Here is a 26,884-nt window from a genome sequence, read left to right on the forward strand (position 1 = left end):
TGTCTCCCAGGTATTCTGGCAGGAATTCACACAGGGATGTCCTGAGGAGGCATGGTTTGATATTCTTACAGTGAGGTAAGAGGAAATACAGTATATACATGCCCACCAAGCATTACATATTTGGGCACAATTACAATAGTTGAAATAAAATATGACAGCTGAAACCTGTCCCAAGCTGGAGAAGGTAAGTACCAGATCTATTTGTGTATCTACGATGGCTAAAATTGTGGACTGGTAAGAATCTGTTACAATCACCTCTGTGCTGAATCACAGACAGCTACTAAGCAAGGAGGAACAGCTCTAGCAGCAGAGCATGTGCTATTACTAGAGACACCTGTTGCGATTCTATGGGGAAAGTCAGTTTAATTTTGCACTTAAAGCAAGAATTCATTAGTTACAGTGTTTCCTCTCTGAGACTGGGGCCTACTTCATGGGTGGAAAACAAATTTTTGGCAGTATTTCAGACTAATTCCTTTACCAGTTAAAGGATCCCTCTGGTAACAGAAGTTTAGCAAACGAGGTTAGGATTGGGTTTTTTCTTCATTATCTCAGCTTAGCCTCTTGGAGGAGGCTACAGGTTAGCAATACAATAGAAGGGAAGAACACAGGAAATGGGCAGAACTGGTGCACACAAGACATGGCAGTTTCAACACACCAGCTGAACAGCATATATGTCATCTTTGGTAAACACGCTAGAAAATACTTCTACAGAGACAAAACACTAGCCTGAGGAAGATCATCTTATGCACAGGAGAATATGTAGAAATGTTAACTATATCTCAAATTCTTAGCAAAACATTACATTCTGTGGTGCTTTAACTGTCCACAAATTCATACAAATAAAATATGTCCAGTATCAACTGTATGAGCTTGTGGTTTAAAGCGCAAAAGGGGACTTCACTCTCCCCATGTGCAGGCATGTTGCCTTGGTTTCCAGGACACTAAGCAAAAAAGAGAACTTCATTGTGACTTGCATTTTAAAAGATTTCTAGACATACATTTAAATTAAGTTAATTTGGCAGCTCTTTTGTCACTCCTGGTATAAAGTCAAGGGGACAGAATGGCACAGGACTGAACTGACTGAGAAACGACCACTGTAGATGTTGCATGCAGTTGTTACAATTAACCATTAGATGCTGGCATTTATTGCACATCTGGGGACGTAACAGAATTTATATATAAACGAAACAAGGTGCAATCACCATTTTTAATGAGCGTGCACGATAACACATTGTAAAAAGCCTTTTTATAGAAATTACCTTATTGCAATTACACAGGAGGAGAAAAAGGGTTCTCAAGTTACAGTGTACAAAATAAAGCACATTGCTCCAATGACGGATTTAAGAAAAAACCCTAAATGTCTTGGGACTGAATGCTATCCAGTTTGAAAGATACTGATTAAATGTCTTCCATTTCTCTACGCTGAGAGATCTGAGATAACTAGTTTGTCTGACTTGTCTCCAGTTTCAGGGGGAGATAAGACTTCATCTGTGTCATAGTCTTCTTCAAATGATCTGCAAAGATAAAAGGTATGTCTTTAAAAGCCATATTTTGGTGAGAGCACTTTCGGGTAAGTTATTTCAGTGGCTACTAAAGCAGCTGGCTAAAATACAGTAGCATGCAAGATGTTAACCTCGAGGAGGATATTTATAAGGCATTGAAAACAGTGCTGTAGTAATCAGTATTCTGACAGCTGACAGAACTGTGCTCCCATCCATCCTCATTTGTAAGTTCCAAAACAACTTTTCACTCATGTTCAGCATTATAAAATTTGAATCCAGTTTCAGTAACAATTGTCAGTAGCTCACAGTAGCCTTAATAGTTCAGTGCAGAAATGAAGTCATCCAGGCCCTAGAGGAGATTTGGCTTGCTCAGACTTGCTCAGAAACACCTGGTTTCCAAAGCGTCTTTGGCTTAGGATATGTTTTGACAGCCACAGAACAATTGTGGCCATGCTGTCATGTTCCTCTCTCACTTGGTTTGAAGTTTAATATCCAGGTGTTAGCATTTATGGCCTGGGGAGGTTTGGCTGTGAATTCTCAGCTCCAGCCAGTTGCACTATTCGGGCTGGTTGGGTTCTGTGCTCTGCAGCAGAGGATATCACTTTGGGGCTCTCAGCCCATTTCTATTCCTCAGAAATGACGTTTTTGAGATGTTCTCCCTTCAGTCTCAGCACACTACAGGTTAGTTTCTCAGGGCTCCCAAGAAATTCCAATTCTTCCTTTTGTTCTGAAAGCAATGCTGCTTATGAAGGAAATGTTGCAGCAGGTGTTCCAATGGCAAGCACAGGAATAGCTTTAGTTTGTTCAGTGATAAACTGTGCTGCAAAAAGGTTAACTCCTTTGATACCCCAGCACGGATGGTGCCAAGAAAGAATTGTCTACCACTTCTTGTGCTGTTTTTCCCTTCACTAACCCATATGCAGGCACAGTGAATCCTTGGGAGCCTGTCAGTATGTAAGTCCTGCTGTGGGGAGGATTCTGTGCTATAGTCTGGTGATCCCTATGTGAAGAAGAGACAAACAGCACAGAGATCTTCCTGGACAACATTTTCATCTTCTCTTCCATAAAGGAAAGCACTTGCTTAGTAATTCTGCCACCTTCTGGATCCTTGCATAAGTGGGAGAAGGGAAACAATGGTCTGGATCCTACACCAGTAACTGTTCTGATCATGCATGCAAGGATACCAGAAAGTACACAATATACACACTCTCCTTAAGCAGTACGTGTCAGGAGTCTGCATGGCCCATGCACATTTCTGTTAGCCTTCTTCCCTTTTCTCCTCTAAGTGGAATGTGACTTTTTTCCTGTATTGTTTATCTACCTTGCACATTCACCAGCACTTGGAGCTCCATTACAATTTTTTTTCTGGTGCCTTTTGCTTCTCGACTAAACCACCTCATGCCTTCTTCAAAAGGGGCTTCCTATTGTCCTTTCCTATGTGAGTTACTTTTCCACTTCAGTCTTTTGCTCTTTAAGGCTCAACAGTGCCTGCCTTTCCCATCTTGGAAAAAATGCTTTCCACCTTCATGGCTAGGAAGCATCCAAGGGACAGCTTTTCCACAAGATTAGCACTAAAGATAATCACCTCCTCTCCTTCCAGGCCAGTTTCGAAACTTCACAGTCCCATAAATACACGTATGGGCTCATGTAGATTAAACACCCATTCCTCAAGACTCAACCATGGCAACTCTAGCTTGTTCAGAGAAGACAAATTACTCCAGGAAATTCTTTGTCCTTCCTTCTGGCAAACACACACATTTTGTCACTGGGTGGTTCAGCGATATTCTTCTTCCCCCTTTCCCTTCCTTATGCTGCTGGGTTCATGAAAGTGAGCAACTGAGCCATCAGCCAACTTGAGGGAGACAAGAAAAATGGTCTAAACTGCCTAAACCAACATCATCTGATCCTGTGTATTTGTCCCACCTATCCACCTCTGAGCAGGATTGCTCTGCATTGTGCCCTTGCTCCTTGTTGCTCAGGTGAAGGGGATGCCTTCTTATCAGCAGCTGATAAAAGATGGCCTCTTCCTCCTTATTTCCCTTTCTATGGAGAAAGATCTCTTTCCATGAAGGCAATTGTGGCTTCCATGTACATCAGCTGGCTGAAACTGGTTTCTGGAACAGTGAACAAAGCAGTGCCCGCTTCTGCCAGGCAGGCCAAAGCCTGGACTGCAAAAAAGGATTTCTGCAAAACCAATGCTTACAGCTGCATTAAGAGCTTGTGTTGGTCAGATTCAACTATTGGCTCTGCCTTCTAACAACAATGTGTGTATGCATTCACCAGGAAACAGACTCTCTTCATTGAATCTCATACACAGATAGATGTATAAAGCAGAGCATGGCTGAGAAGTGTTCAGATCAGCTTAAGCTTCCAGTGAAACATGACGCTTCTTGAGCAAGACAACGCCTTTCTCTTATTTTTGGTCATTGTAGCTCTCAATAGAGTCACAGCATCCTTGAAGTCACTCTGAGTATCCACTATGTCTTGATGAGATTCCTCTTCCAGGAGCAGTGCGCTCAGCCAGACAGACACTTGACTGGTTTTAGAAACCTTCCATCCAGAGAAGCTATGGACAGGGCTAAGTCACAAATGTGGTACACACTTACTAATTCATCTGCGATAGCTGAATGATGGCTATTTTCAAATGTATTAATAAGACAAATACCAGATTTCAGATTCTGCCAGCTAACGTAGCCAAAAATCTTCCAGTCTCTCATAGAGCTCATAAATTGTCTTGGTTTTGTCCCCGCTCCCTCTTTCTGTCATCCTCAAAGGACAGCAGAAATAATGTATGTGCAAAAACTCAATGCCTGTTTCTGGCAAATTTGTCTGGGCATCCAGCTCTTTGTTTTTCTTTTTGCCTTCCTTTTTTCCTTCGTGGTCTGTTGCTATGCTCCACAAATGAGATCTAATCCTGCTGCCATGACTACAGAGCTTTTCAGGGGCTCTTAAAAGCAAGCAGCAAGGTTGCTGACATGCTCTTTACAGGAAGACACAGAGCTGTTTCAGAGAGACTTCAAAAATCTGACATCACCTGCCACTTTTCCTCTGTTTTTGGTGAGTTTTGGGATTCATAGTCCTGCAAAACTTTTATGGCAGACTCCTATTTCTTTTCTGTGCTGAGGACACAGGTGTTGCAAAGCAGTTGCAGGGAATACAGCAGTTTTATCTTCCATCTTGTGTTACCTCATCTTCCATTGTGAAGGCCACAAAAAGGCAAGGCAGCTCAAAGGAGATGAGGGAAAAGCCCATAGCTGTTTGGATGCACATCACAGGGAGAGAGGGAAACATAGCTCTCAATAGCTTTGCAAATCTCTGTGGCTAATTAGTAGGTGCTACTGTTATCCCAAGCAATTTCCAGTGTGGGAAGTTTTGAAAATTATGCAATCTTCTCAGTACTCTTACTTTAATGGCTCTACAAATACTGTTCAAGAATGGATGAAATCCTGAATCATGCAAGATTAACAAGGGGTAAGCATTCTTTGGATGTTTGTTATATTAACCTGGAGTCTTCCAGAGAAATAGTCTCAAGAAGATACTAACACAGACACAAATCTAAAAGATAATTATACTGAGTCTCCATTAGGAGTCTCTGCAGGAAGCCCTTGCACACAGAGAGGTTCTGGAGCAACTGCTCTGCCTAAATTCATTGACTCTAAGGATAGCTGGAGTGTCTGTCCATACTTTTATAGAAGGCTGCAAAAATGAGTGTAGGTATTGCAGAAACCAACAGTGTTTTAAAGAAAAAGTCTCAACAAACTTAGTAAACAAATGAAAATATTGAAACACAGCTTATGAAGAGCACAGACTAATAGGCATAAAGTTTGGCAGAAAGTAAAATTATTTGACTAAAGAAAGTCTCTGCTAGGTATAATAAATGTAACAGAGCTACAGCTTCTAATCTATGATAGTGTGACATAGTCAATGCATGGCCAAGACTAGCAAAAGTCATTCGATCTCTTTTTTTGTATGGTTGCCAAAAGAAAAAGGCTTTGTCCTTTTTCCCCAGCTATCTTCATTACTGCAGCGTGTGTAGCTGATTCAAATGGCTGCCCACAAAGAAGCCCATTGTGACAAATACACCAATACTGCCTTTTGGAGCAACTGTTTCAGGCTTCACATGCTCCAGTGTTGAGTCCAAACCATAAGTTCGCTAATCCACTACCTCTGTTACAAGTGGCATCCACATGCTCCTACTAAACCTCAGCTGGAGCCAAATAGTGTGTCCCCAGGGCAGTGCAATGCCTATCCTTACCCTTCTTGTAACTGTTCGTTCCCAGATTCCTCAGCCACAAGAATCTCGTACTCTTCAGCGGCATATCTGTCCCAGTCAGAGGGTTCAGGGCTGTCATTTTCAATGTCCTAAAGAGATCAGACAGTCAAGCACATTATGTCCATACCTCTCTACAGCCGTTTACAATAGGTCTAAACATGTGAAACAGCAATTCTAGGAATAGTAAGCAACTGTATAGAAACAGCTAGTCAAAAATTGCCTTAACTGAAAGATTCACAATTATGTTAAACTATTTTAACATCTGCACATAAATGACTATGAAAAAATACATTCCTTAGTCTATAAAGCTCAGCGTGACCTGAGCTGCCAACAAACTGAGCCTGCTTCATTTCAGAAATGCTGAACATTATTAACTGCACATTTTCTTTGCTCTAGCTCAGCAAGCCCCGCATCTGTGCACTTTGTCACTGGTTAAAGAACTTAATGATTTAAAATCTTTAATTAAATGTTAATTGTAACTGATCTTTTGAGGAACTCTTCATAGTTTGCTAAGTTTGGGCAAGTTTGAGAGAAGGTTACAGAATAATATCCTAATAAACATTTGGCCCTCTGCCATTTACTATAAGACAGAGAAAATAAGTTATCCCCCCTGGCCCCACTTGACTGCTCTTATGATGATCCAGTTTAAATAAATAAACAAAAAAAAGGTAGGGTGGTTCTGGACTGGGATACATTTAAGCCTTGAATCATGGAACCACAGAGTTCCTCTTACAAGTTATGTGGGAACAGCTGGGAGGGAACCAGAGTTGCTTTTGGCATGCCCACCACTTTACTGTACTTTGACCAGATAAGAGGCTTCTGGGAGATAGTCTTTAAGCTGTAGACACATCTGGTTTCACTGAATGTGCAGGGGGAGCCAGGGGTGAGGCACTTTACACCAACAGCTGACAAAACTCAAGTCTCTGAACATCCCACAGTTAGTGGTGAGCAACGACTGCAAAATACAAAAGCCACAATCTCCTCCTGTGTTTTTTCTGCTTTGGAAGAGAGGATGGTGAATGACAGCGCAGCCAGGCTGATAACCAGGCACAATCTGCAATATCCAAACCTTCTATCTAGTCTACCGCATGTGTGGCCTGATCACGGAGTTGGCATCTCATCTGCCTTGGCCCCTGCGTTGTAAAGAAGGTCTGTCTCTTTGGTTCTGTTTAGGCTATGGGAAAATTGCTAGTGCTGTTTTAAGGATCAGACCCCAACCCGGATGTTTAATAAATCTTCACATGTAGCCTACTTATTTATGACTGCAGCTGTGTAGGAGACAGGAAGAGACAAATGGGATCTCAAGTTTAGAATCTCACAGCTCCTTTCTAAACTGAGCGAACGAGGTTCCCTTCTAGTGCAGCTGAGCCCCCCTCTTTCAGCCTGCTGAATCAGCGCAACTCAGCAGGCTCCAGTCATTCTCTCTAGAATCACACACTGCACTGCCAGTGCTGGTGTAGTAGGATCAGTGATGGCAACCGAATCATAGAATAGCAGTATAATTTGTGTTGGAAGAGACCCAGGAGATCTTTAGTCCCAGCCACTGCTCAAATCAGGGTTTGCTATCAGGTCAGATCATGGGGCTCAAAGCTTTGTCCAGTCACATCTTGAAAACTTCCAAGAATAGAAGCTGCACAACCTCTCTGGGCAACCTGTTCCAGCGTTTGACCACCCTATTTGTGAAAAAGGTTTTCTTATATTCAGTTGGATTTTCCCTACGTCCAGTTGCATTCCAAAGACGGGTTTGAGAAGGCCTGGATTTAGAAATAAAGGTGACTTATACCTTTTGCACTGCAAAGGGATCCCTCTGTTCATTGTCCAGATATTTCTCTAAATTAAAGAAGGTGTTGTAGAATACATGAGCCATTCTGCACCTCTTCAGGTCTCGCAGGGTTACTCTTCCTGCAGAAAAAAACCCCACAGTATTGTGCTGAGTTCTTAGTGAGAGGCTGGACCTGTTCCTTGTCAGTCTTATCAAAGTTCTAGTTATAACACCAGTATGCTACAATATTACAAAATTTCTTCCCAAGTCAGTCAAGGATTTTAACATTATTCAATAAATGGGTGCGTTTATTAGGCTTAAATCTCACAAACATATGGAGATCTTTCACATTCATATAAAATATGAAAGAATGTGAATGGGGATGGTCCAGTTTCATAATCTAGACTGTCAGCACATCCCACAGCTGGAATATAAAAGACTTGTTGCTCCAGTTCCAGCAAGTTAATTCACAAGGTCTCTTGTCCTAGTATTTCAAACCTCCTGATGCATAACATTATGGCACAATAGCCGCTGTTCAGACTTTTACCTTGTGCAGTAATTTCAGCCCTGTGATTCTAACACAAGGCTCTACCTATAGATGGGTTTCACAGTGACATTACTTTCTCAATCCACCATAGATCAAAAAGGATGGAAACTCCTCTTAAGCAGAACTTACCTTCCCTCTCTGGCTTAACGAGATCAAGCATCTGACACAGCAAGTCATGAAATGGCAGTGGTTCTATGCCCATCACTTCCATCCTCTCACACTGCTCCTCATAAAAGTACTCCAGTTCATACATGGAGAGCACTCCATCCCCATCCAGGTCCATGCACCGAAACCAGTACTCAATGCTAGGAAAAAGAGACAGGACTAGTGAAAGCGCAAGACTGCACTAGGAAATTCAAACAGCACAGATTGCAGCAATGCACATTCCCCTTCCCCCATCCTCTAATGCTCTTCTGCCCAAAGGCTGGCATAAAAGCAGGGATGAAAATACCCTTTGGGAAGAATCAGGGCACAGGCTAGCACTCAAGAGCGCCTCCTGTTAGTCTCCTAGGTGGCTTGTGAGCACAGCCATGCTCATGACCTCTTTCACCTGGTAGCTGTAACAAGTGTCCACTGTGCTGCAGCTCAACTGGCTCACACAGGTTAGAGTGTCCCTGTCTGATTCAGCAGCCAAAGTTGGCCAAATACAACCAACTCTGAACCCAGGACACTGGCTATCCCTGAGTGACCCTGGTGAATGATGAGGCAGGCATGGTATGCACTTATTTCCTCTACTCCTTTATACAGAAGGCAATGCTTTCAGGCAGTTACACTCTACATCATCCCTTCACCTCTGGATAGTCCAACCCTGGATTTATGAATTATTCTTCTCATTTTTACTGATAAGGTTCCCTGTCCTAATAATTGCATGCAGATCTAGTTCAGCTCTGCACAATAGTCTCCCACTGGCTGTACAAACCAGACACACAGGCAGGTTTTACAAAGTGACACAGTGAAGTTTCCCTACAAACCCTTCTTAGGCACTTGCTATGTGCATGAAGGGAACATGCCTATCTGCTGCAAACATCTCATAGGTTTACCCCCAGAGCCAGTACATGGCATGGGGTAACTAAAGGCATTGATGACTACCAAGACATTTAACATTACAAGAAAACTCTGCTTCTACACAATTTCTCCTCAAGAAAGGCAAATGATTTGACCAAACATTGACAGTAAGTTGCTTTCCTCCTAATAATCACTGGAATGCAAGCTGCCGTCTCTTGTAGAAAAGCGGTAGTCACAGAAGTTTCTATCATCTTATCTGCTCATCTCAATACTTCCACTAAGACACAGAAAACAGTCAGACCTTGTAGCACTCCTTTTGTCTTCCTCCGAAATCAGGAGCCACACAAAATCGGCGTAACTCATGCGGCCTTCCTTTTGAACTTCATTGCCTCTGGAAGACACATGAGAAAAAAAAACAAACCCAAAAACAAACCACCAGGCTCCTAAATACTCAGAATGTTATCAAATGTTTTTCAAAAGCCCCAAATAATTGGTGAAAGAAAATGGGGCATCATCACCCATTTAGCCTGTACTCCCTGCACTCCCCAGCACCACTCCCTGTGCCCTTCCCCACAGGCACAGCATTTGCTGCCTTGCTGTCACTGCAGCGCTGAGACTCATCTACCACATTCCCTCCCACAACAAGTGCTGGGCTGTTTTATTTTTTGGAGACTTTAAAGCAGAGTTCTCCAGCTACCCCTGTGCCACTGTGGGGCATAAACACATAGTGCTTGCATGTTCCCTCCAGCTATGCCCAGCTTGTTCTACAATGAGGTCCACAGGTGGTCATCCTATGGGCTTTTTTAATTTGTTTTCTTAAGATACCCAGAAGTCTCACTCCATTCTCAGGCAGCTCTAACTGGAGCACCATGTTGGAAACCAATCTGATCAGTGGGGATTTTTGAGGGTATCTTGCATTTCTAATCAGCCTGACAAAAATTCCCTTCACTTCTATCCCCAACCAGTACACTATTCCTCACCTCACCACAGCGCCGCTGAATATTCGCTCAATAATCCTGTTTGATAAAGCTGGAAACAAAGAAAACACAGGGGAAATGAAGCTACAGGTCACAGGAATAACTACAATCAGTTGTTTATGCTGAATCCACACAAAGCAATTTCCCATTGCTAAAAGAATGCTGTATCTACATTGCCTGTCTAACCACTTTACTGGTCTCTGTTCAGCAGCATTTTGTAAAAAACAAAGATGGTTCTCCCAGCGTGTCTGCCTTTATATCCTCCCAAACACCACACTTCCCCACAAATATGGCAACTGTGTGTTATCTGGATTCTTGGACATGGGCAGTGTTACTCCTACTTTGCTGCAGTAGGATTTGTCACATAAGCAAATCCTGCTGATAGAAGGAGACTATTTCAGTATGTATTGCAAAATAAGTTCAGTTATCAAGCAGAAATCACACATCAAATCCCTACAAAACACTTCTTAGCAGAGCACAAGCTGTGGCAATCCTGCTGCAGGGAAGGACAATGAAAAACAAGCATCATTTTAGGTGAGTGGGAGGGCTTTGCCAGCCAGGAAACGTGTGGGATAGATTGTTATGGCAGAGACACACCAGCCAAGCAGTAAGTACCAGTCTTGAGTAGGATTTGCACACTGACCTCACCCTCCAAGCCTGCTGACACACTTCCTTTAGATCCCCACCTTAGCTCCTTCTACATGTTCTCCATCACTTCTGTAGTCCTGGCACACTTCGAACACAGCAGCCAGGCAGACCCAACCTGCACCACCCCTCAAATCCCCCTGGCACAGTGCTGACAGGCTGCTGTACCACTGCACTGACAGCTTCTCCCCTTCACCCTGCCCACAGCACCCCTTCTATCTTTAGCTCCCCAGCACCCACTGCTCTCAAGCCTCCTGTGCAACAAATACTACATCCCCACACTCCAGCCTCCCAGCAGGGACCAAGTCCCCCATATCACCTACCCCAAGTCAGGCACTCCTCCATCCTCACTCCACCCAGCCCCATTATCAACGCTCCTGACCCCTGTGACTACCACACACCCAGAACCCCCATGGCCTTCCCATAAATGCCTGCACTCAGAACACATGGGCCACCACACCACTCTGACACATACCTACAGCATTGTCATTCTCACACTCCCTTCCTTCTTCCTTACTTCAGCCCACTAGGATCTGGGCTCCTATGAAATGTTGTCCCCATCTCCAGAGCTCCAGCAATGCCTGACAACTTGTCACACCTCCAGATCCCTGTAGCCCTACACACTACAACACCTTACCACATACTTCACCTTTCCTGCCACCTCCAGTCACATGTTGTGTCCAAACATCCCATTTCCCCAAATCTGATTCTCTGTCCCAGACCTACTTTCCCCAAAAGTGGAGCAACCACACAGAAGAATCCAAGAAGGCTTTGTCTCCAGGATTAAACATGCTGGTCAATAGCTCAAGCTCTTGTCCAAGACTTTACATCATGAGTCCTAACAGGTAAGCACACGGGCATATCATGCTCTCAGAACATGGATAATCCTAAAAACAGCTGACCTGAGTGCCTCCATCTAGCACAATGCATACAAAACAAGTGCCTTTGGATTTTTTAGCCCTTTGTGGATTTGTATTCCATTAACTTATCCGTGGCCCTTGAACCTTTCAAAATATAGCATCTGCTCAACTTGTGGAAAGGATTGCCACACTGAACTCAAGTGATACTCTCCAGAGTGCATCTGCAAACTGAGTGCATCTGCAAACTGAAATTCACCAAGTTTCACTGGACTCTAGAATTTCTCTCACACATAACGAGATTGCACTTCAGCAATCTTTGAAGTTCACATGGGCTTGTCCTTCTTGTCCCTACTTCCAAGTTCCTGCAAAACCCTTAGTAAATAATAAGCAAGTTTCAAGACATTATTTTAGCTTGTCCTTCTGGCAGTGACCCACGCATCAACAGAAGCTCCCTCTCTAGCTACTCATGCAGAAAATAGCGTGTACTGCATTTCTCTGTCTAAGCCCCTACAACTGGCTCTGTAAATCAGCATTTGTGTAAGAGATGGATGACTCCATTTAAACTCTTTCGAGGCATCAAATTAACCAAATTAAAGCTAGGATTTACTCTTTAGTGGGAACATTCTATTTTCAGCAATCCCCTTCGTCCCACCACAGCTTGCAGGCAGCATACCTTGATCACTGTACCTAGACAGATCCTTCTGGCTGATGTAAAGATCATGGTCAGTGTCCAGCTCCCAGAATTTACAGTATATAACATAGAAGTGCTCATAGGAGAAATAATCTGTGATCTGATTTATATCATCCTCTTCTTCCAAGAGAGCAAGAGTCTGAAAGAGTACAAATAAAGTGGGAAGTTAAACCTAGACAAAGAGGCAGTTCAGCAGCTGAAGTCCTCCAACCTCTTTGGAAGTTGGGTGAACGCAGCTCTGAGAGCTAATCCAAAATGCAGCCTTTCCCCCCTATAGGAGATTTTGTTGCTGCATTCCTTAACAGGCACTTATAGAGCATCTGGCTTGGCTATCCTGGTTAGCATATGTATGCACGGTATTTCTGCCACTCCTGTGAACAATTTGTGCTCATTTTCAGCTATAGTGAAGAGTGAGGCAGAGAAACAAGAACACAACTGCTGTCTCAGCTGGGATCCATTGTTTGTGAAACATTTCTGCCCTGCACCAGACTCTTAGAGCCATTTATAACAGCAAGTCCACAGTTCTCCACAGGAACTGAGATATATCTTTACACATCACACATACTTGCCTGGCTCCCGAAGGGCAAAATCAAGTCTTGCTCCAGACTCATGCCTGGACTGGGGAAGGAGGGATGGATCCCAAGCAGATCAAACCAATCACACCGATTTTCCTGGGCTGTCGCTGACAGGAATTAGTCTGGTTTAACTGGGAGGCTTAGACAGATTTCCAACCATGACACCTGTTAACATGTCTTGCTGGAAAACATTTAGTGACAATGTCCTTGTTTCACTCCCATTTCACACCTACCTCTGTCCTTCCCTACACTCCACCTTCCCACCGACAGGAGGGTATTGCATGTTTACCAGTGCCACCTCCCTGCCTGCCTTTCTCCTAGTGCTGAGGCCATGGGACACCAGACAGCCTTTTCAGTCTAAGAAATTATGGCTGCAGGAATGTGAAAAGGCTAACAGACTCAAGTGAGCTATAGGTCTGTCCTCCCCTGCCCTCACAGCCTCTCAGAAGAGAGGAGGTGAAATGCAGCCTAGGAGCTCCCAGGGAGTTGCGTCTCTAAGCAGGCAGGCTTAATGGCTGTTCTATCCATAACCATAAAAACAGATGCTGTGCTATATGTAGGCACTGAGTTCAATGTCACCTTTCAGTCATCTCCACATCCAAGGAACCCAGCTGAGTCTCAACAAAACTCTCACATCCTGCTATCCACCAGGTTCAGTAAAGTTTCAGGCAGGGACAACATGATAGCACTGCCAGACCTGCACTATTCTGATTTGCTGACACTCAAGTCTAAAAACCTTGGATCACTCACTCACTAGCCTCTTCAGATTCTTCGTGGGGCTCTCCATTTCTTTGCAGATGTTAATCAGTTCGGGAGGTTTTTCAATATCTAATTTTTTTCTTTTATAGCTCATGCCAAAATATGCCATTTACACACGCAGCAAAGAGCTGCCCAAGCGAAACTATGGTCCCAGAGCTGAACTTCCCTGCTGCAGGAGATGAAAGGCAGAGTAGATATGCAAGGAGAGAAAGTGGAAGAGTGTATAATGGGAGAAAATGAGTGAATAAAGATGCAGGATAAGTTGAGAGGATTTGTTTATAACAGAGGTTAGGGAGGAACCGGGGTGAGACAATCCAAGGGAGCACTGATTTTTTTCATTAGCTGATGTGATCAGTGGGGCAGAAGACGTCTGAAAGGAGGAGGAGCGCAAATTCACGCTTGAGGCTTTTGAGGAAGACAACACACTAAATCTAGAAGGGAGAACAGGATGCAGTAGGGAAGTCTCACTGCTTTAGCTGAGTCCTTAACCTTTCAGCCTAAAGACTTTCTGGCTTTTTAGGTTGGGCTGGAGTTGAGCAGCCTTAGACAGTTTTAACCTGGTGCTCTTTTGGGCAAAATATACAGAGAACAGAGATCCAAATCCTGAAACCTCTGCCCAACATAAGGATACATCACAGGGATTGTAACAAGAACTAAGCTTCATTCATCAACCTTTCTGAAGAAGTCTACTGCAGAAGTGGAAATCAGCTCCTGAGATGCATGGTCTTGCAATTGCACAGCACAACATGCCTGACCAACTGTCAGTGGGCTGATTGCCGGTTGGGAGTCAGGAAATTGGCTGTCCTACCCACCACATATTGTAGGCAATCCAGCAGCTATTCTTGGCTGCTCAACGAGTCACTTAACAGAGGTGCACTGCTGCATCTTGCTTCCCTTCCTCTTTGGCTGTATCAGGAGCCAAGAGCCAATATGCCTGATGTAGCTTCAGAGAAGGTGCACAGTTGCCCCTTGACCTTCTGTCAGTGCACTCTTGACTACTCCAGTCCCTGGTCTTCTCATGTCAACTCAGACACAACTCCTGACACTGAGCATTTGGCCTACCTCACTACAACCCAGGTACAGCTCCCTCACTATACAGTGTACAGCTATAGGAACAAAGGTATGATGCATTCTATATCTTGTTCAGGCAGAAACCAACATACTTGCAAGAAGTTGCTCTTCCTCAGCTCTGTTAGAGTGATCTTCCCAGACCAGGATCGATTGACTGTGTAGAATATTCTCTGTATAACCTGCAACACATGAACAGTGCTCTTGAAATCAACTCCTGAAATATACCAGTCTGGGAATTTAAATGCAGTAACTTTATTTTGTTTATTCACTCATTCTAAGGGGACTCCTTTTTGAAAACTGTTTTGTGATCTGTTTTGTAGATATTACTATCCTTAATTCACTATGCAGTCTGAAAGTAACATTTGTTTCTGAAACAGTATTACCCATTTCCACTCTGCAAGTACTTTCATTGCTCTTAATTCACATCTTTGAGCATGCAGATGCATTATTTATGTCAGGGAATATGTTCAAAGTGCTGACGAATCATTTTCAAACTGAGTTTTTCAGGTTTCAGGCACTGTAGCTTGCATGGATCTCCACTGAAATAGTGTTCTGCACCAGAAAAAAAAATCAGGACTTTTGAAGAGGAAACAGGACATGTAAATGAAATCCACAATTGATGTCTGACCTATTGTGTGTACAACAATGCTTATCCTCTGGTGGCTGCACTGAAAGCAAGCAATAGAGATTATGTCTACATTTATCTTAGGGAGGTGTTAACCTCATTTGTCTCCTTTACTGATCTGCCTCTGGTGAAAGTAAGTAAAAAGCATGGGGGGGAACCCACAGACTTCTGAGAACCCAAGAGAGACTGTTCACAGTATGAGACTGAGTACACTCCCAAGTACTGAAAAAAAGCAAGCTGAACTCTTTCTAGTCTGCTCCTTGTTAGCTTGTCAAATATCATCACAAAGTGGGGAAAATGTGAATGTGTGATCAAGCACATGCAAGAATAAACTTAACAGGGGAAACAACAACAAATAAACATCTTCAACAAGAGAAATTAGAAATATAATTAATCTGACTATCAGCACTGAAATCTATGGAATATAATTCTTGTCGACCAAATCTAATACAAACAAACCTTTGATGTCTCTGACACCATATTGACATATTATCCTAGAATTTTGGTAAACCTTAATAGTGCATGCTATTCCAACATGAAAATTAACTTTACACAACAATATGGACATTATAGGGATTAACCTGGTTAACAAATTAAATGGGATGGGTTTGTTTCTTAGCTAGAACTAGCTTCAAGTGGGCAATCACCATTTAAGGGCCGTGCTTTGACTCAGTCACACAAGCCCTGGTTCTTAGTCCAGAACAGATATGGAACCAAGTATGAGTTGTTGCTAACAGTCTGCTTTGGGATACACAGATTAGTGAGACAGTAAAAGCTGATCTGCACAAGTAATTTTGAGAGCAACAAGAATGATTTGAGGACTCAAAATGTATCCTGAAAAGAGAGAACTAATATATTCAATTTAGCTGAACATGACACCTATTAGTAGCTATCCTGGCCCTTAAAAGCATACACGGGGAGACATGGGACAGCAGGACGACTTTTTGTCTCTCATGAAATACGTAACTAGAAGCTGAACTCAGCCTAATTCAGACTGATAAGAATGCACTTCTTTTACACTGCCATTGATTAACCACTGGGACAACTCCCAGAGAAACACTGCAGCCTCTTTATCACTCCAGACTTCAAAGATGGATGTCCTTCTAAAGCTGGGTGTCAATTCAATTAAAAACAAACCAAAAAAATCTATCCTAACTATAGCAATCACTGAGCAATGTTCTATGGCCTGTGTAATGCAAGAGGTCAGACTAGGTAATCACAATGATCTCTTCTGGTCTTAAGCACAATGAAAACGCTGTATGTTTGTTTCTTCTTTAATGCCTCTGGCAGCCGCTGCCATTCTGGATTCTATTTTTGGACTCTGTTTGGCCTTTGCTTCCAGATTGCACAACAGCCGAGAGACTGAAGTGGGTCTCACCTCATACATAACCCATTATCACACCTGACAACTCTGTAGCAATTCTTAAAGATACAGGGTTTTCACACCATTCCAAGGACTCAAAAATAACAGTCCCAAGAATAAGAAAAAGGACCCCTAACCAGCAATCTTTTTCTTTTCCTCTGCCTGCAAGGTAATAAAAGACAACAAAATATCCCCCTGTTTGTGACATATAAGAAACTGTTCCTCTATCAGACCATATTGATAAAGATGTTTATCAATTGAATGCCTCTAAGGCATTCAGAGGCAAAATGGGATCTCTTTTACCATGTTCAGTCACTCATGCAAGCTTTATTATTCAAATAATGGTCCAGTTTCAATGGATAGTATCTAGTGTATATATCAGCATAAAGTGTCAATACTTCTCTCTTTCTTTTCTAGGCTGTGAAAACCAAGCTGTCAAAAAAAGCATTTGGGAAACATTCTCGAACATAATTACACAGCCTGAGATGATTTGCAGCATTCAAGCCACACTTGTCAGTTATGCTTTATTGAAAGCCATAACTGGCTTCGTTTTTCCCAGCATGGAAGATTATTTATTCTGAATTCAGTACATAAGCCTTTGGAAGGGGGAGCCCCTTCCTATTTGCCCATTATCCTCATGTAATCTACCTCCAGGACCCAAGCCATTGATGGGTCAGTTCTAGACCTTTCCCCAAACTTCACACAGAAGAACAAAAGCAATACCATTTCTGGAAAAAAATCACAAAGCTTTATTAATTGTGACATATAAGAAACTGTTCCTCTATCAGACCATATTGATAAAGATGTTTATCAATTGAATGCCTCTAAGGCATTCAGAGGCAAAATGGGATCTCTTTTACCATGTTCAGTCACTCATGCAAGCTTTATTATTCAAATAATGGTCCAGTTTCAATGGATAGTATCTAGTGTATATATCAGCATAAAGTGTCAATACTTCTCTCTTTCTTTTCTAGGCTGTGAAAACCAAGCTGTCAAAAAAAGCATTTGGGAAACATTCTCGAACATAATTACACAGCCTGAGATGATTTGCAGCATTCAAGCCACACTTGTCAGTTATGCTTTATTGAAAGCCATAACTGGCTTCGTTTTTCCCAGCATGGAAGATTATTTATTCTGAATTCAGTACATAAGCCTTTGGAAGGGGGAGCCCCTTCCTATTTGCCCATTATCCTCATGTAATCTACCTCCAGGACCCAAGCCATTGATGGGTCAGTTCTAGACCTTTCCCCAAACTTCACAACAGAAGAACAAAGCAATACCATTTCTGGAAAAAATCACAAAGCTTTATTAAACCCTGTAGGCCATCCTCCCCTTACACATTCGCATTGGTAATACTGCATAAGCTGAAGCATCTTTCAACAAGCAATATGTTTTGCCAAGTCGTTTTTAGTTGACTCAGCTTTTCAACAACAGTATGCAGTGCTAACTCTCAGCCTTGTTTGAAAATTCTGGGAGAAGTCACATTTTAAAGCTTTTACAATAAATGCTACGTGATATTCGGCATCGTCTTCACCAGCTTCAGGAGTTGTTCTCTGTTGAAAGAAACACAAGTAGTTTAGTATACTGGCAATACAACAGCTCACAGATACTGATACAGATTAAATTACAGCCTATTGTATCCAAAAGGCATCTCTAAAAGGTGCAGAGGTAGGCAAAAAAAATTGAAACATGCATACACATCTTACCCATACTAGACTGTTAGCTTACTCTCCAGGTGATTTCAACCAAGTGATGCTGTATCCAGCAATGAACCCAAAAGCCAGTGTCTCCTTACAGCCTTCATCTGTAACACAAAAATAAAATGTAATTCTTGCACTTGCAGCAAATACAGCATTCTGTCACTGTAAGTAGGTATAAGGCACTCTACCTTGAAGGGATCAAAAGGATCCAAGTAGTCTCAAATTCCAAGGACAAAGCTGTTTCCTTCATTACATCCTGGTGGAAATACTGAATTTTGTAACATTAAAGAGAGAGAAGTACCAAACTGTCTGTGAAAGGAGATGTGAGAAATAGGAACTCCTGGTATCAGAGAGGAGAGCCACTGCTGCAGTGGGCCAAGTACTGCCACTCCAGATGGGAATAACCTGACCCAACAGACTGTCTGTCTCCCGAGGTCTTGACTCTGCTCCAACTCAGTGATCTGGCCAAGGCTGAACACACTGAGCTCAGAAGGAATCTGTCTGTCGGCACAGACACCCAGAACAGCACTGTCCTGCCAGCGTGAGGAGTCTGTGAAGGACATCACAGCTTTGTAAGATTCGCCACTACACACCATTTGCCTCAACCACAAGCACCAGTTTCCTGGCTGCCTGGGAGCAAGCCTAGGAAGCCACCTCTGTCAGAGTATTGTGAGTAAGGGTGCCTAAAGGCTCAGACTGAAGTAGGAAAGCACAATGGAGGCACAGCAGAATCAAGAAACACTGAGGAGCTTCACGTACTCATGAAGGGTCCAGTTCTGTGACTGCTTTATGGTGGTCACACAGGACCTCGCCCAGGCACAAGGGAAGTTGTGGAAAAGGAGAGAGGAAGGAAAAGGTGTTGCCCTTTTTAGTAGCAGCCTGCACTTCAGTTATCTTGAAGTGGAACCTCAGCTTCACACAGCTGGTCTCTCAGACCAAAACTTGCATTGCACCCTGATGAGGTCCAGGAAGCGCAGCAACTGCTGCTTTGGGACACCAAGGGTGATCATTTGGGGGACCACTCTACAAAGACATTTGTTTCTTGCCTTTATTCCCTCCTTTAGACCCTGAAAAATACAGGAACAGCATGTGACTTGAGACGAGGAACCTGGAAAGGCAGATGCACAGAACTGCCTTTATCACCACCCAACAGCCAGCATCTGGACAACCACACATTGCATCTTGACCCGCTCACCAGCAAAGAACAACTGGTTGATATTGCAGTCAGAAACCGATGCTAGCGTGACCTTAAATCTTTCAGCTCTCACACCTCCATGTACTTTAAACACCAAACACCAGGGTACATGTGCCACAGGCACCTTCCACACTCACCCATTCATGTGTCTCCATAATTCCCTAGCCATTGTTATACCTATACTGGCCAGTTACTATGATTAATGTATTTTGTCTTGCTCCATGGGGACTAAAATATGTTGATAATACACTGATGTTCACTGTCATGTTCAAATGCATCTAAACATTTAAAACTGATTCTTGTTATACACTTTCATAAAACATTAGTGTGACAGTTCAGGGTTTGCCCAGAGCAACAGTGTCTTTCTGCCATCTGTTCCTTACAGGAAAGGAACAAGCCTGTGTCTGCCAGTAATCTCCCAGCTGCCAGCATGTGGTGCAGCTGGCCCCCATGCAGACCCTGGCAAGCAAACAGGAGAAACTTTAAGCCCTTAAGCCCTGTTGGGATACAGCTCCCATCAGGTCTGTCATTATTTGAATTTGTTACTGCTGCAGAGATAAAACATCCTAACATTTATACCTTTTACCCAGATTCATACCCAACATGAGACAAGCTAAAGGCTTAAAAAAAGTACAAACTTATTCAGGTAAAGCACCAGTCTAACTGCTGACTGCAAAGTTAGAACAAAGCTACAGAACAAAACTCAACAAACAGTAGTCACAAAAGCTCAGAGACTCAGAAAGACTAGATAGGCTTTCTGGCAAGAGCGAGAGGCAGGAAAGTTGGACGGTAGGCCCCTGTGCGCAATGGGTGCTTTGTACCACGGAACAATCAGAGATTCTCCATGCCTAAGTGACAGAAATCTTCAAACATACAGCCTTCCACGTCTCAGCAGCCCAGCAGCATTAGGGGTAACTTAGCAGCTCTCAAAGACCAAAGGAGGATCTCTCATTTTGCTTCATCAGGATTAAAGGCTAAAAAAGTTGTTTTTGTAGATTTGCTTAAGACCAGAAAGAATCATTATTAACCTCTTGAATAACCTCTGGTACACACAGGCAGATTCATTTTTCCTTTGGAAGTAGTTCTTAAAATAATTCATTGCCAGTAATATTAAAAACACTTATTTTTTTAAATAATTGAATAACTGAAGGATTTGCTGATGGGAACAGTGACAAATCACAAAGGGAGGGTTGATACAGCAGTATCACAGGAGATCAAAGGAGCCAGCCTACCGTCGTAATATACCGGGAATGGAACTCGGGAGCATCCTTCAGGAACGTCAGGCCAGGATGCGTTTCCACCACATCCTGCAAGATAAGACCAAATAAAATGAAATAGATTTTCTTCTCCCTTTAATGCTTAGAAGTTACTGGGTTTACAAACCAATACTTTTGCTTACTTTTGAAACTGTATTTGCAGCATTAACAATAAAACTGAAATGACATCTTTTTATCTATAAAGTGAACCTTCTAGAAGTATAAGTAGAATACATTTTCTGGGCAATACGCACCTGTTGGGCCATTTTGATTTACTTAAGGACAGAAAAACAAAGGAAGAGAGTTAGTGAGTAGATGACAACTCGTTTTCATTGAATGAGACAAAAAAATTAGTTAGTTGACCATGCAACTATCTCCTCTCCAAGGTCTCTTTTTTCCTCCATTCACTGAAGATATTAACATTTGTTAGAGCTAGGTGTCAAGAAATAAACATTCCTTGAAAGGTTGAGAAAGTTGCCTTTTATGTCCTCCACAACAATGAAAGATCTTGTGAGCCTCAGAATGCATACAGATATGATCAGCGTTTTTCAAAAAATTTACTTGAACTACCTGTGGAGATGCCTCTTTCTCAGGATCAGCTTTTTGTAAGTCAACACTGGCTCATGATGCCAAACCTGCCAAGAAATGCATGACCAAAAATGTGGAGAAACTGCTCGGATCCTGAATGAATCAGTTCAGATCCTGTATGAATCAATGTCTGTGTAATTTCTACATGTCTGACTCCTCTACCCTTTAAAAAAGTGCTCAAAATTTTGCTTTGTCTATGCCATGACATGGCAAAGGGATAGACCAGACACAGTGCCCTTAGGGGTGTGATATGACCAAATTTTGGCCAGTCTAACTTGATGTCTAATATGACGGTGTAATATGGTGTAATATCGCTAGTCTTTGGTTGACTGACAAACAAGATTCTACACGCCTTTGATTGCACCAGTAGCTAAAAAGCACAGCTGCAATCAATCAGGAAAGGCAGTGTGCCCAGTGGAGAAAAGATGAAAAGGAACACGAGAAAATTTACCCATCACAGTCTCAGTTTTGTTTGAGACACAGAAACATCCAGTACAGACACAAAATCTTTCCCCAAAGGAGCATCTCCACAGAGGTTTTGCATAGAGGGCAACACAGTGTGAGAAATCTAGGGATATGTGGAAAAGCTCAGCAAAATTATCAGCAGATGATCAGAGGAGCAGATGGAGCTGATTTATAGAGAAACTATAAAGAAACCCTAAACCTACCCAGAGCCTGCCTAAATGGTCACAAATAATTAAAGAATAATACTTTGCTTTGTTAAAAATATCACATGTGAATAAAAGGAAAAGAAAGTAATGAAACCAGGATGCATAGAGTTAGCCTGAATATTAGGAAAAAAATAAGTCAGCAGTGAGACTTGTGCACTAGCAGGTTTAGAGGCATATACAAAACAATTGGAACTGCAAAATTTTTTTCAAAGATTTCCACGTGATGTTGTATCTAGTAGTCTTGCTAGACAAATTCAATTATAATTGTCTTGTCAAGCAACTTTTACAACTTTTCTAATAAGCTTTTATGTTGTGCTTGAGTATCAACAGTGCCGTGCATTTTTCCCAATAACCACCTAGAGAGATGGGGCAAATTTCAGGCTGGTTATCAGGCACTGATAAACACGAATCCAGACAAGACTAAATAAAGCTTTGACAATCCTCAGCGACTTTAGCAAGATATGTAGCTGGTTGGCACTTATGCAAAATAGTCCACTTAAAATGCTTATTTCTATTTCACTCCAAAATAAACCCCACCCAGGTGCTTTTCAAACGAAAGGTCTGCATGTCCTTGATAAACACTTGAAGACATGAAAGTAAAGAAGTTACAAAGTAAACATAGTTCTCTCTCCCCATGCATTTACTGCTGAGCTGTTGCAGGTACCTGAAGCAGCGGGATGAAGTCCTCCTGTTCTAGGTAGTCACAGCTAGGCTTTGCTAAAAGATACGTGAATCTGGATGCATCATCATGGCAGTTACATAGGATTCTACAAGAGAGATGAAGAGTTACTCCAACCACTTTGTACCTCACAGGACAATCACGAACTACAGATGGATTATGAAGTGCCTTATCACATGTTACACAATACATCTACACTGTGAATTGTGCAAAATTGACCTCAGACTACCAGCACCCATTTTCTTCAATATCTTTCAGCAGCACCACAGTACTACCACCCAGTGGAGCTTTTTTCATGTTAACATTGCTATGGTAAACAAGGTTTCTTACTGAAGACTGTTCTTACTTTGATTCCACAGCATCTTAGTCAGTAACATGACTTTTCAAAATGCTGCATGCTCACTGATTTAATTTGAAGTTAATAGGATCAACCTAACGGGATGCCATAACAGACATGCTCTCCAATTTAATCCTTAACCGTATTTCAGTATTTGAGGATATTGCCAAACTACAAAGACTAAATTTTCAACCAGAAAAATCACTCCCCAGAAAGGAAAAAAGAGCATCCCTTGTTAATTATGGCACAGCTGGCTGCTGTGCACTGAAGTCACAGAGAACAGCCTAATGAAAGAATTAATAGGACTGAGTATTTAGAGAAGCATGTAAACTCATTCCTTAGGTTGACAGTTTGCATCTATGACACTGATTCTCATCTCTGCTTTCATCTAATACAAAATACTACACTGGTCAAAGGTATCACAATTACTTAATTCACTCCGAACAGAAATACTCATGAAAATGGAAACTCCATGACATTTATCAAATCACTACTGAATACCTGTAACAGAAGAGAACATTTGGATATATCAAACACTAAGTTGTTCATATAGTATAAGGGAAACAACAAATTACTCTGAAAATTACCTTGCATTCTTCAATAACTGTGAAAATACAAATGCACTGTTAATTATTTACTATGAGTGATTATTCACCCCCCTCCTCTCCTGAAAGCGTATGAACTTATTTTGAAACATAGTACTGAAACACCTGTAGTTTTCCTGCAGAGATCACACTGTAACTGGCTTGCTGCTAATTCTGGCCTCATCACTCTTTAAAAAAAACGTTTTTTTAAAATAAGCCTTCCATGAAAAAAAAAGAAAGAAAGAAAAAAAAAATTTAGTGGCTGACAAGCAATCCTGTTAGCTGCACATTCATATCATGCTAACTGTCAATTAACAGATACATTCTAAATCAGCTGTAGAAAAGAGGTGCTAATGTTTTAGCTTTTTAAAAAAATTATCAGGCACATAAAGATGAATCCCAAAGCCATGTTTTAGCAGCAAAATAAAAGATCTGATTTTCAGAAGTATTCTATACCCAGCAGTTCCTATTGACTGCAAATGAGATCAGTGAGCATGCAGCATTTTGAAAAGCCAGGTCAGCTACTAAGATGCTTGAAAGTAGGCTTCAGCAATTAAAGATAACTGTTTTAAAATTATGGCTGTGTTCAGATAGCTGTAGTCTGACTTTACCAGGAACACTACATTTATGTCTATCATGTTTCCATAAAAAAAATTTGCAACTGTCAGAGGGGAAGAGGAGGGAAAAAAAAAAATCTTTCTAACAGAGCAATTAAAGTGAGAAAAGCATACAAAACTTCGCTTGGAAATGGTGTGGTTAAAAGGATACTGAAGAGGGGCATGACCACACTCTGCAAATATCTGAAGGATGTGAAAGTCAGGAGTGAAAGTATGTGGTATCATACATGAGGGATTAATTAGGAGTAATTGGAGGAACCTAAGGAAGGAAAAAATGTTGTCTGTGTCAGGAAAAACTTACTGATCACAGTCACCCCTAACATTTTTGCTATTTTGCCAGGGTAACTAGAAGCTGTTTTGACAATATCATCGCAGGAAATACTTCGGGAACTCAGGGTTAAAGGCTACTTTAAGAATCTGAAGAGCAACCATTAAGTCAAAAATTAAAACTCTCTCTGGATATGAGATGGTGACGTTGTTCAGGTGTTTCACAAAGTAGACTAAAGCCTGAATCGCTGGAAGGAAAAATATTAGACAAGAGAGCAAGTCTGTTCCATCTCACACCTCTGACTCCGAGCACGATATATCCAGAGCTCTCAATTTCAAAAAGAAGCCTTGACAATGGTATGTGGAAGTGACTGTCAAACCCCACAGATTTATTATACTGTGTGCTTAAGGTAATAACTATTAAAGCTCCCAGAGTATCCACTTGTATGATGTTTCTTTACATTCCTTCTTCCTGTCCTATAACATGCCTCCTCTCCCCATTCCCAAATGGCACTCACCTAGTGCACTAGTGTAGCAGCAATAAGGCCTCAGATAAATATATCCAAAATCCACTGACATCTATCAGCTATCTCACGAAAGGCTGACATATTTCTAGGGAGTGTGTTAATATAATTTATATGCCAACCAGACCAAAACATCTCATCATCTATACAATTGCTTCAAAGTTTGTTGATGCAGCGTGGAAACAAGTGTTCAGGGAGTTTTGAGGAAGAAAACTTAAGCTGATAGAGATTTTTAAGCCATTTATTTAATTCTAAATAAGGGACAATGATTTGAAAAGTATTTTGTATTTGCTATACTCACTTTCTCCACATAGATACAAATGAGTGTACAGATACACATCCTGTCCTTTCTCCTCCTGATGCATTGAACATAGGTGCTTTCCAGTAGAGTGGGCAGCCACATATCTGTAATGAAACACCAGAACAAAGAGGAACACAAAAGCAGTCACAAGAAGAGCCTGCTTATTTACACACCGAATTCACCATCAAGACTTTTACATAAGGGAAATAAAGTGGTAATGGCACACAGGTTAGTCAAAAAGCTATTTACTGTATGCCAAGGTTCAGAATCCACCAATAACTTTCTACTTTGTCATATGCCTTTTTAAACAGCTGAGAAATACGTCCTGTCAGACTAGGAAAAGGATCAGAGACTACCAAGCTCTTAAGCTCTGTCTTTGAGCTGTTCAGCAAGATTCCCTGAAAAGTGAAGTGGAGAGAGACAGGCACCTCCTTCCAGAAGACCACTCAAACCAGCTACCTCACTGACCTACCTTAGAAAGGATGACCCATTCCTATATGGACTGACTTCTTCTCATTGACAGCAAGGGAACTTTAATTCTAACTACAGATAATTAATGATTAAATGCCTGAAGGTGAAATGATTCCCAATCTGTAGTTTTCAGTGCAGTGCCTTCCACCCAGAACAGCCCATTTTCCCAACACTGCTAGATCACAGCAGGATAACAAAAAATGAAAGCACAAATGGAAAGAGGCTGATTCCAGCAAAAGGACTCCCTGAACACAACTTTTTAACTAGCCTCTGCAGAGGCTGCTAGCCTTCAGAATGGTAATCAGTGAAAGCTCAAGCATTTTGTACTCTCAGTGCCTCAGAAAAGCAGGCTTGAAAATGGCTTCAAATATTCAGCTGCTGACACCCTCAAGTAACCTCCTCTTTACCACAAAGATCTTTCCAGCCACCTTCATAACTCCATCCAAGGTATCAGAACATCTGCAAAACACAGGCCTTGGAGGGAACGCAGCTGATTCAGGCCAGGCACAGGTAAGAAGGATATCACACCAAAGGGAAGGAGGAATATTTTGAAGAAGTAGTTGAGGCATCACTTCCGCTTTCCCCACAAAGCCTCTTTCACCTCTTCTATTAAGCAAGACTATCCTGCAAGTCCATTCTCAATTTTTTGTCTGGGCCTGCATGTTTCTTTGGGAACCCCAATCAGCATAAGAACTGCTTTCGGATTTAGCCATCCCTCTGTCAGGCAGCTGTACTTCTACAGGTGTTTAGCGACTCTGACTTACTTCCTGCTGTTTTCTTTGTGTAGCTGGTTCTCTCACATTTATTTCAGAGCCCCAAAACTGGTACCATTATCAATAGTCCCATGGAACAGAAGCAAGCCTTAAAACAGCTAAATGGCATGACGCACATCCACGTAGAGACAGATGCAGAGACCACACAGAAAGGCAGAGGTCTCTTCTACACCACCCTCCTGCTTTTCCCAGTTTGAACATCACAGGCCACACACAGTTGCCTGTCTTATCATAAAATCAGTTTCAAACCTTTTTTTGGTCAAAGG

At 42.0% G+C, this 26,884-nt stretch overlaps 1 protein-coding gene and 1 long non-coding RNA gene across 5 annotated transcripts in view; both read right to left on the reverse strand.

The window, feature by feature from the left end:
• Positions 1-1,116: 1,116 nt before the first annotated feature.
• Positions 1,117-26,884, reverse strand: part of PPP2R3A (protein phosphatase 2 regulatory subunit B''alpha) — a 56,299-nt gene continuing 30,531 nt past the window's right edge. For all 4 annotated transcript variants that reach the window (XM_009284952.2, XM_009284951.2, XM_009284953.1 and 1 more), the window contains 11 exons: positions 25,375-25,478; positions 22,730-22,832; positions 20,783-20,857; positions 14,760-14,846; positions 12,245-12,401; positions 10,070-10,118; positions 9,391-9,480; positions 8,214-8,389; positions 7,559-7,677; positions 5,758-5,864; positions 1,117-1,514 (listed from right to left, as the gene is read on the reverse strand). In XM_009284952.2, the coding sequence (XP_009283227.1) occupies positions 1,418-1,514; positions 5,758-5,864; positions 7,559-7,677; positions 8,214-8,389; positions 9,391-9,480; positions 10,070-10,118; positions 12,245-12,401; positions 14,760-14,846; positions 20,783-20,857; positions 22,730-22,832; positions 25,375-25,478 (1,164 nt within the window). In that variant the 3' untranslated portion in view covers positions 1,117-1,417. The remainder of the gene's footprint in view (positions 1,515-5,757; positions 5,865-7,558; positions 7,678-8,213; positions 8,390-9,390; positions 9,481-10,069; positions 10,119-12,244; positions 12,402-14,759; positions 14,847-20,782; positions 20,858-22,729; positions 22,833-25,374; positions 25,479-26,884) is intronic.
• On the reverse strand, positions 17,949-18,671 carry LOC103903698. Its single transcript, XR_657861.2, has 3 exons — positions 18,544-18,671; positions 18,362-18,459; positions 17,949-18,208 (listed from the first exon to the last, which is right to left on the reverse strand). It is a non-coding gene; the product is annotated as an uncharacterized LOC103903698 (long non-coding RNA).

The sequence above is a fragment of the Aptenodytes forsteri genome, unplaced genomic scaffold (assembly GCF_000699145.1).
Source record: "Aptenodytes forsteri isolate BGI_AS27 unplaced genomic scaffold, ASM69914v1 Scaffold679, whole genome shotgun sequence".
Taxonomy (NCBI): Eukaryota; Metazoa; Chordata; class Aves; order Sphenisciformes; family Spheniscidae; genus Aptenodytes; species Aptenodytes forsteri.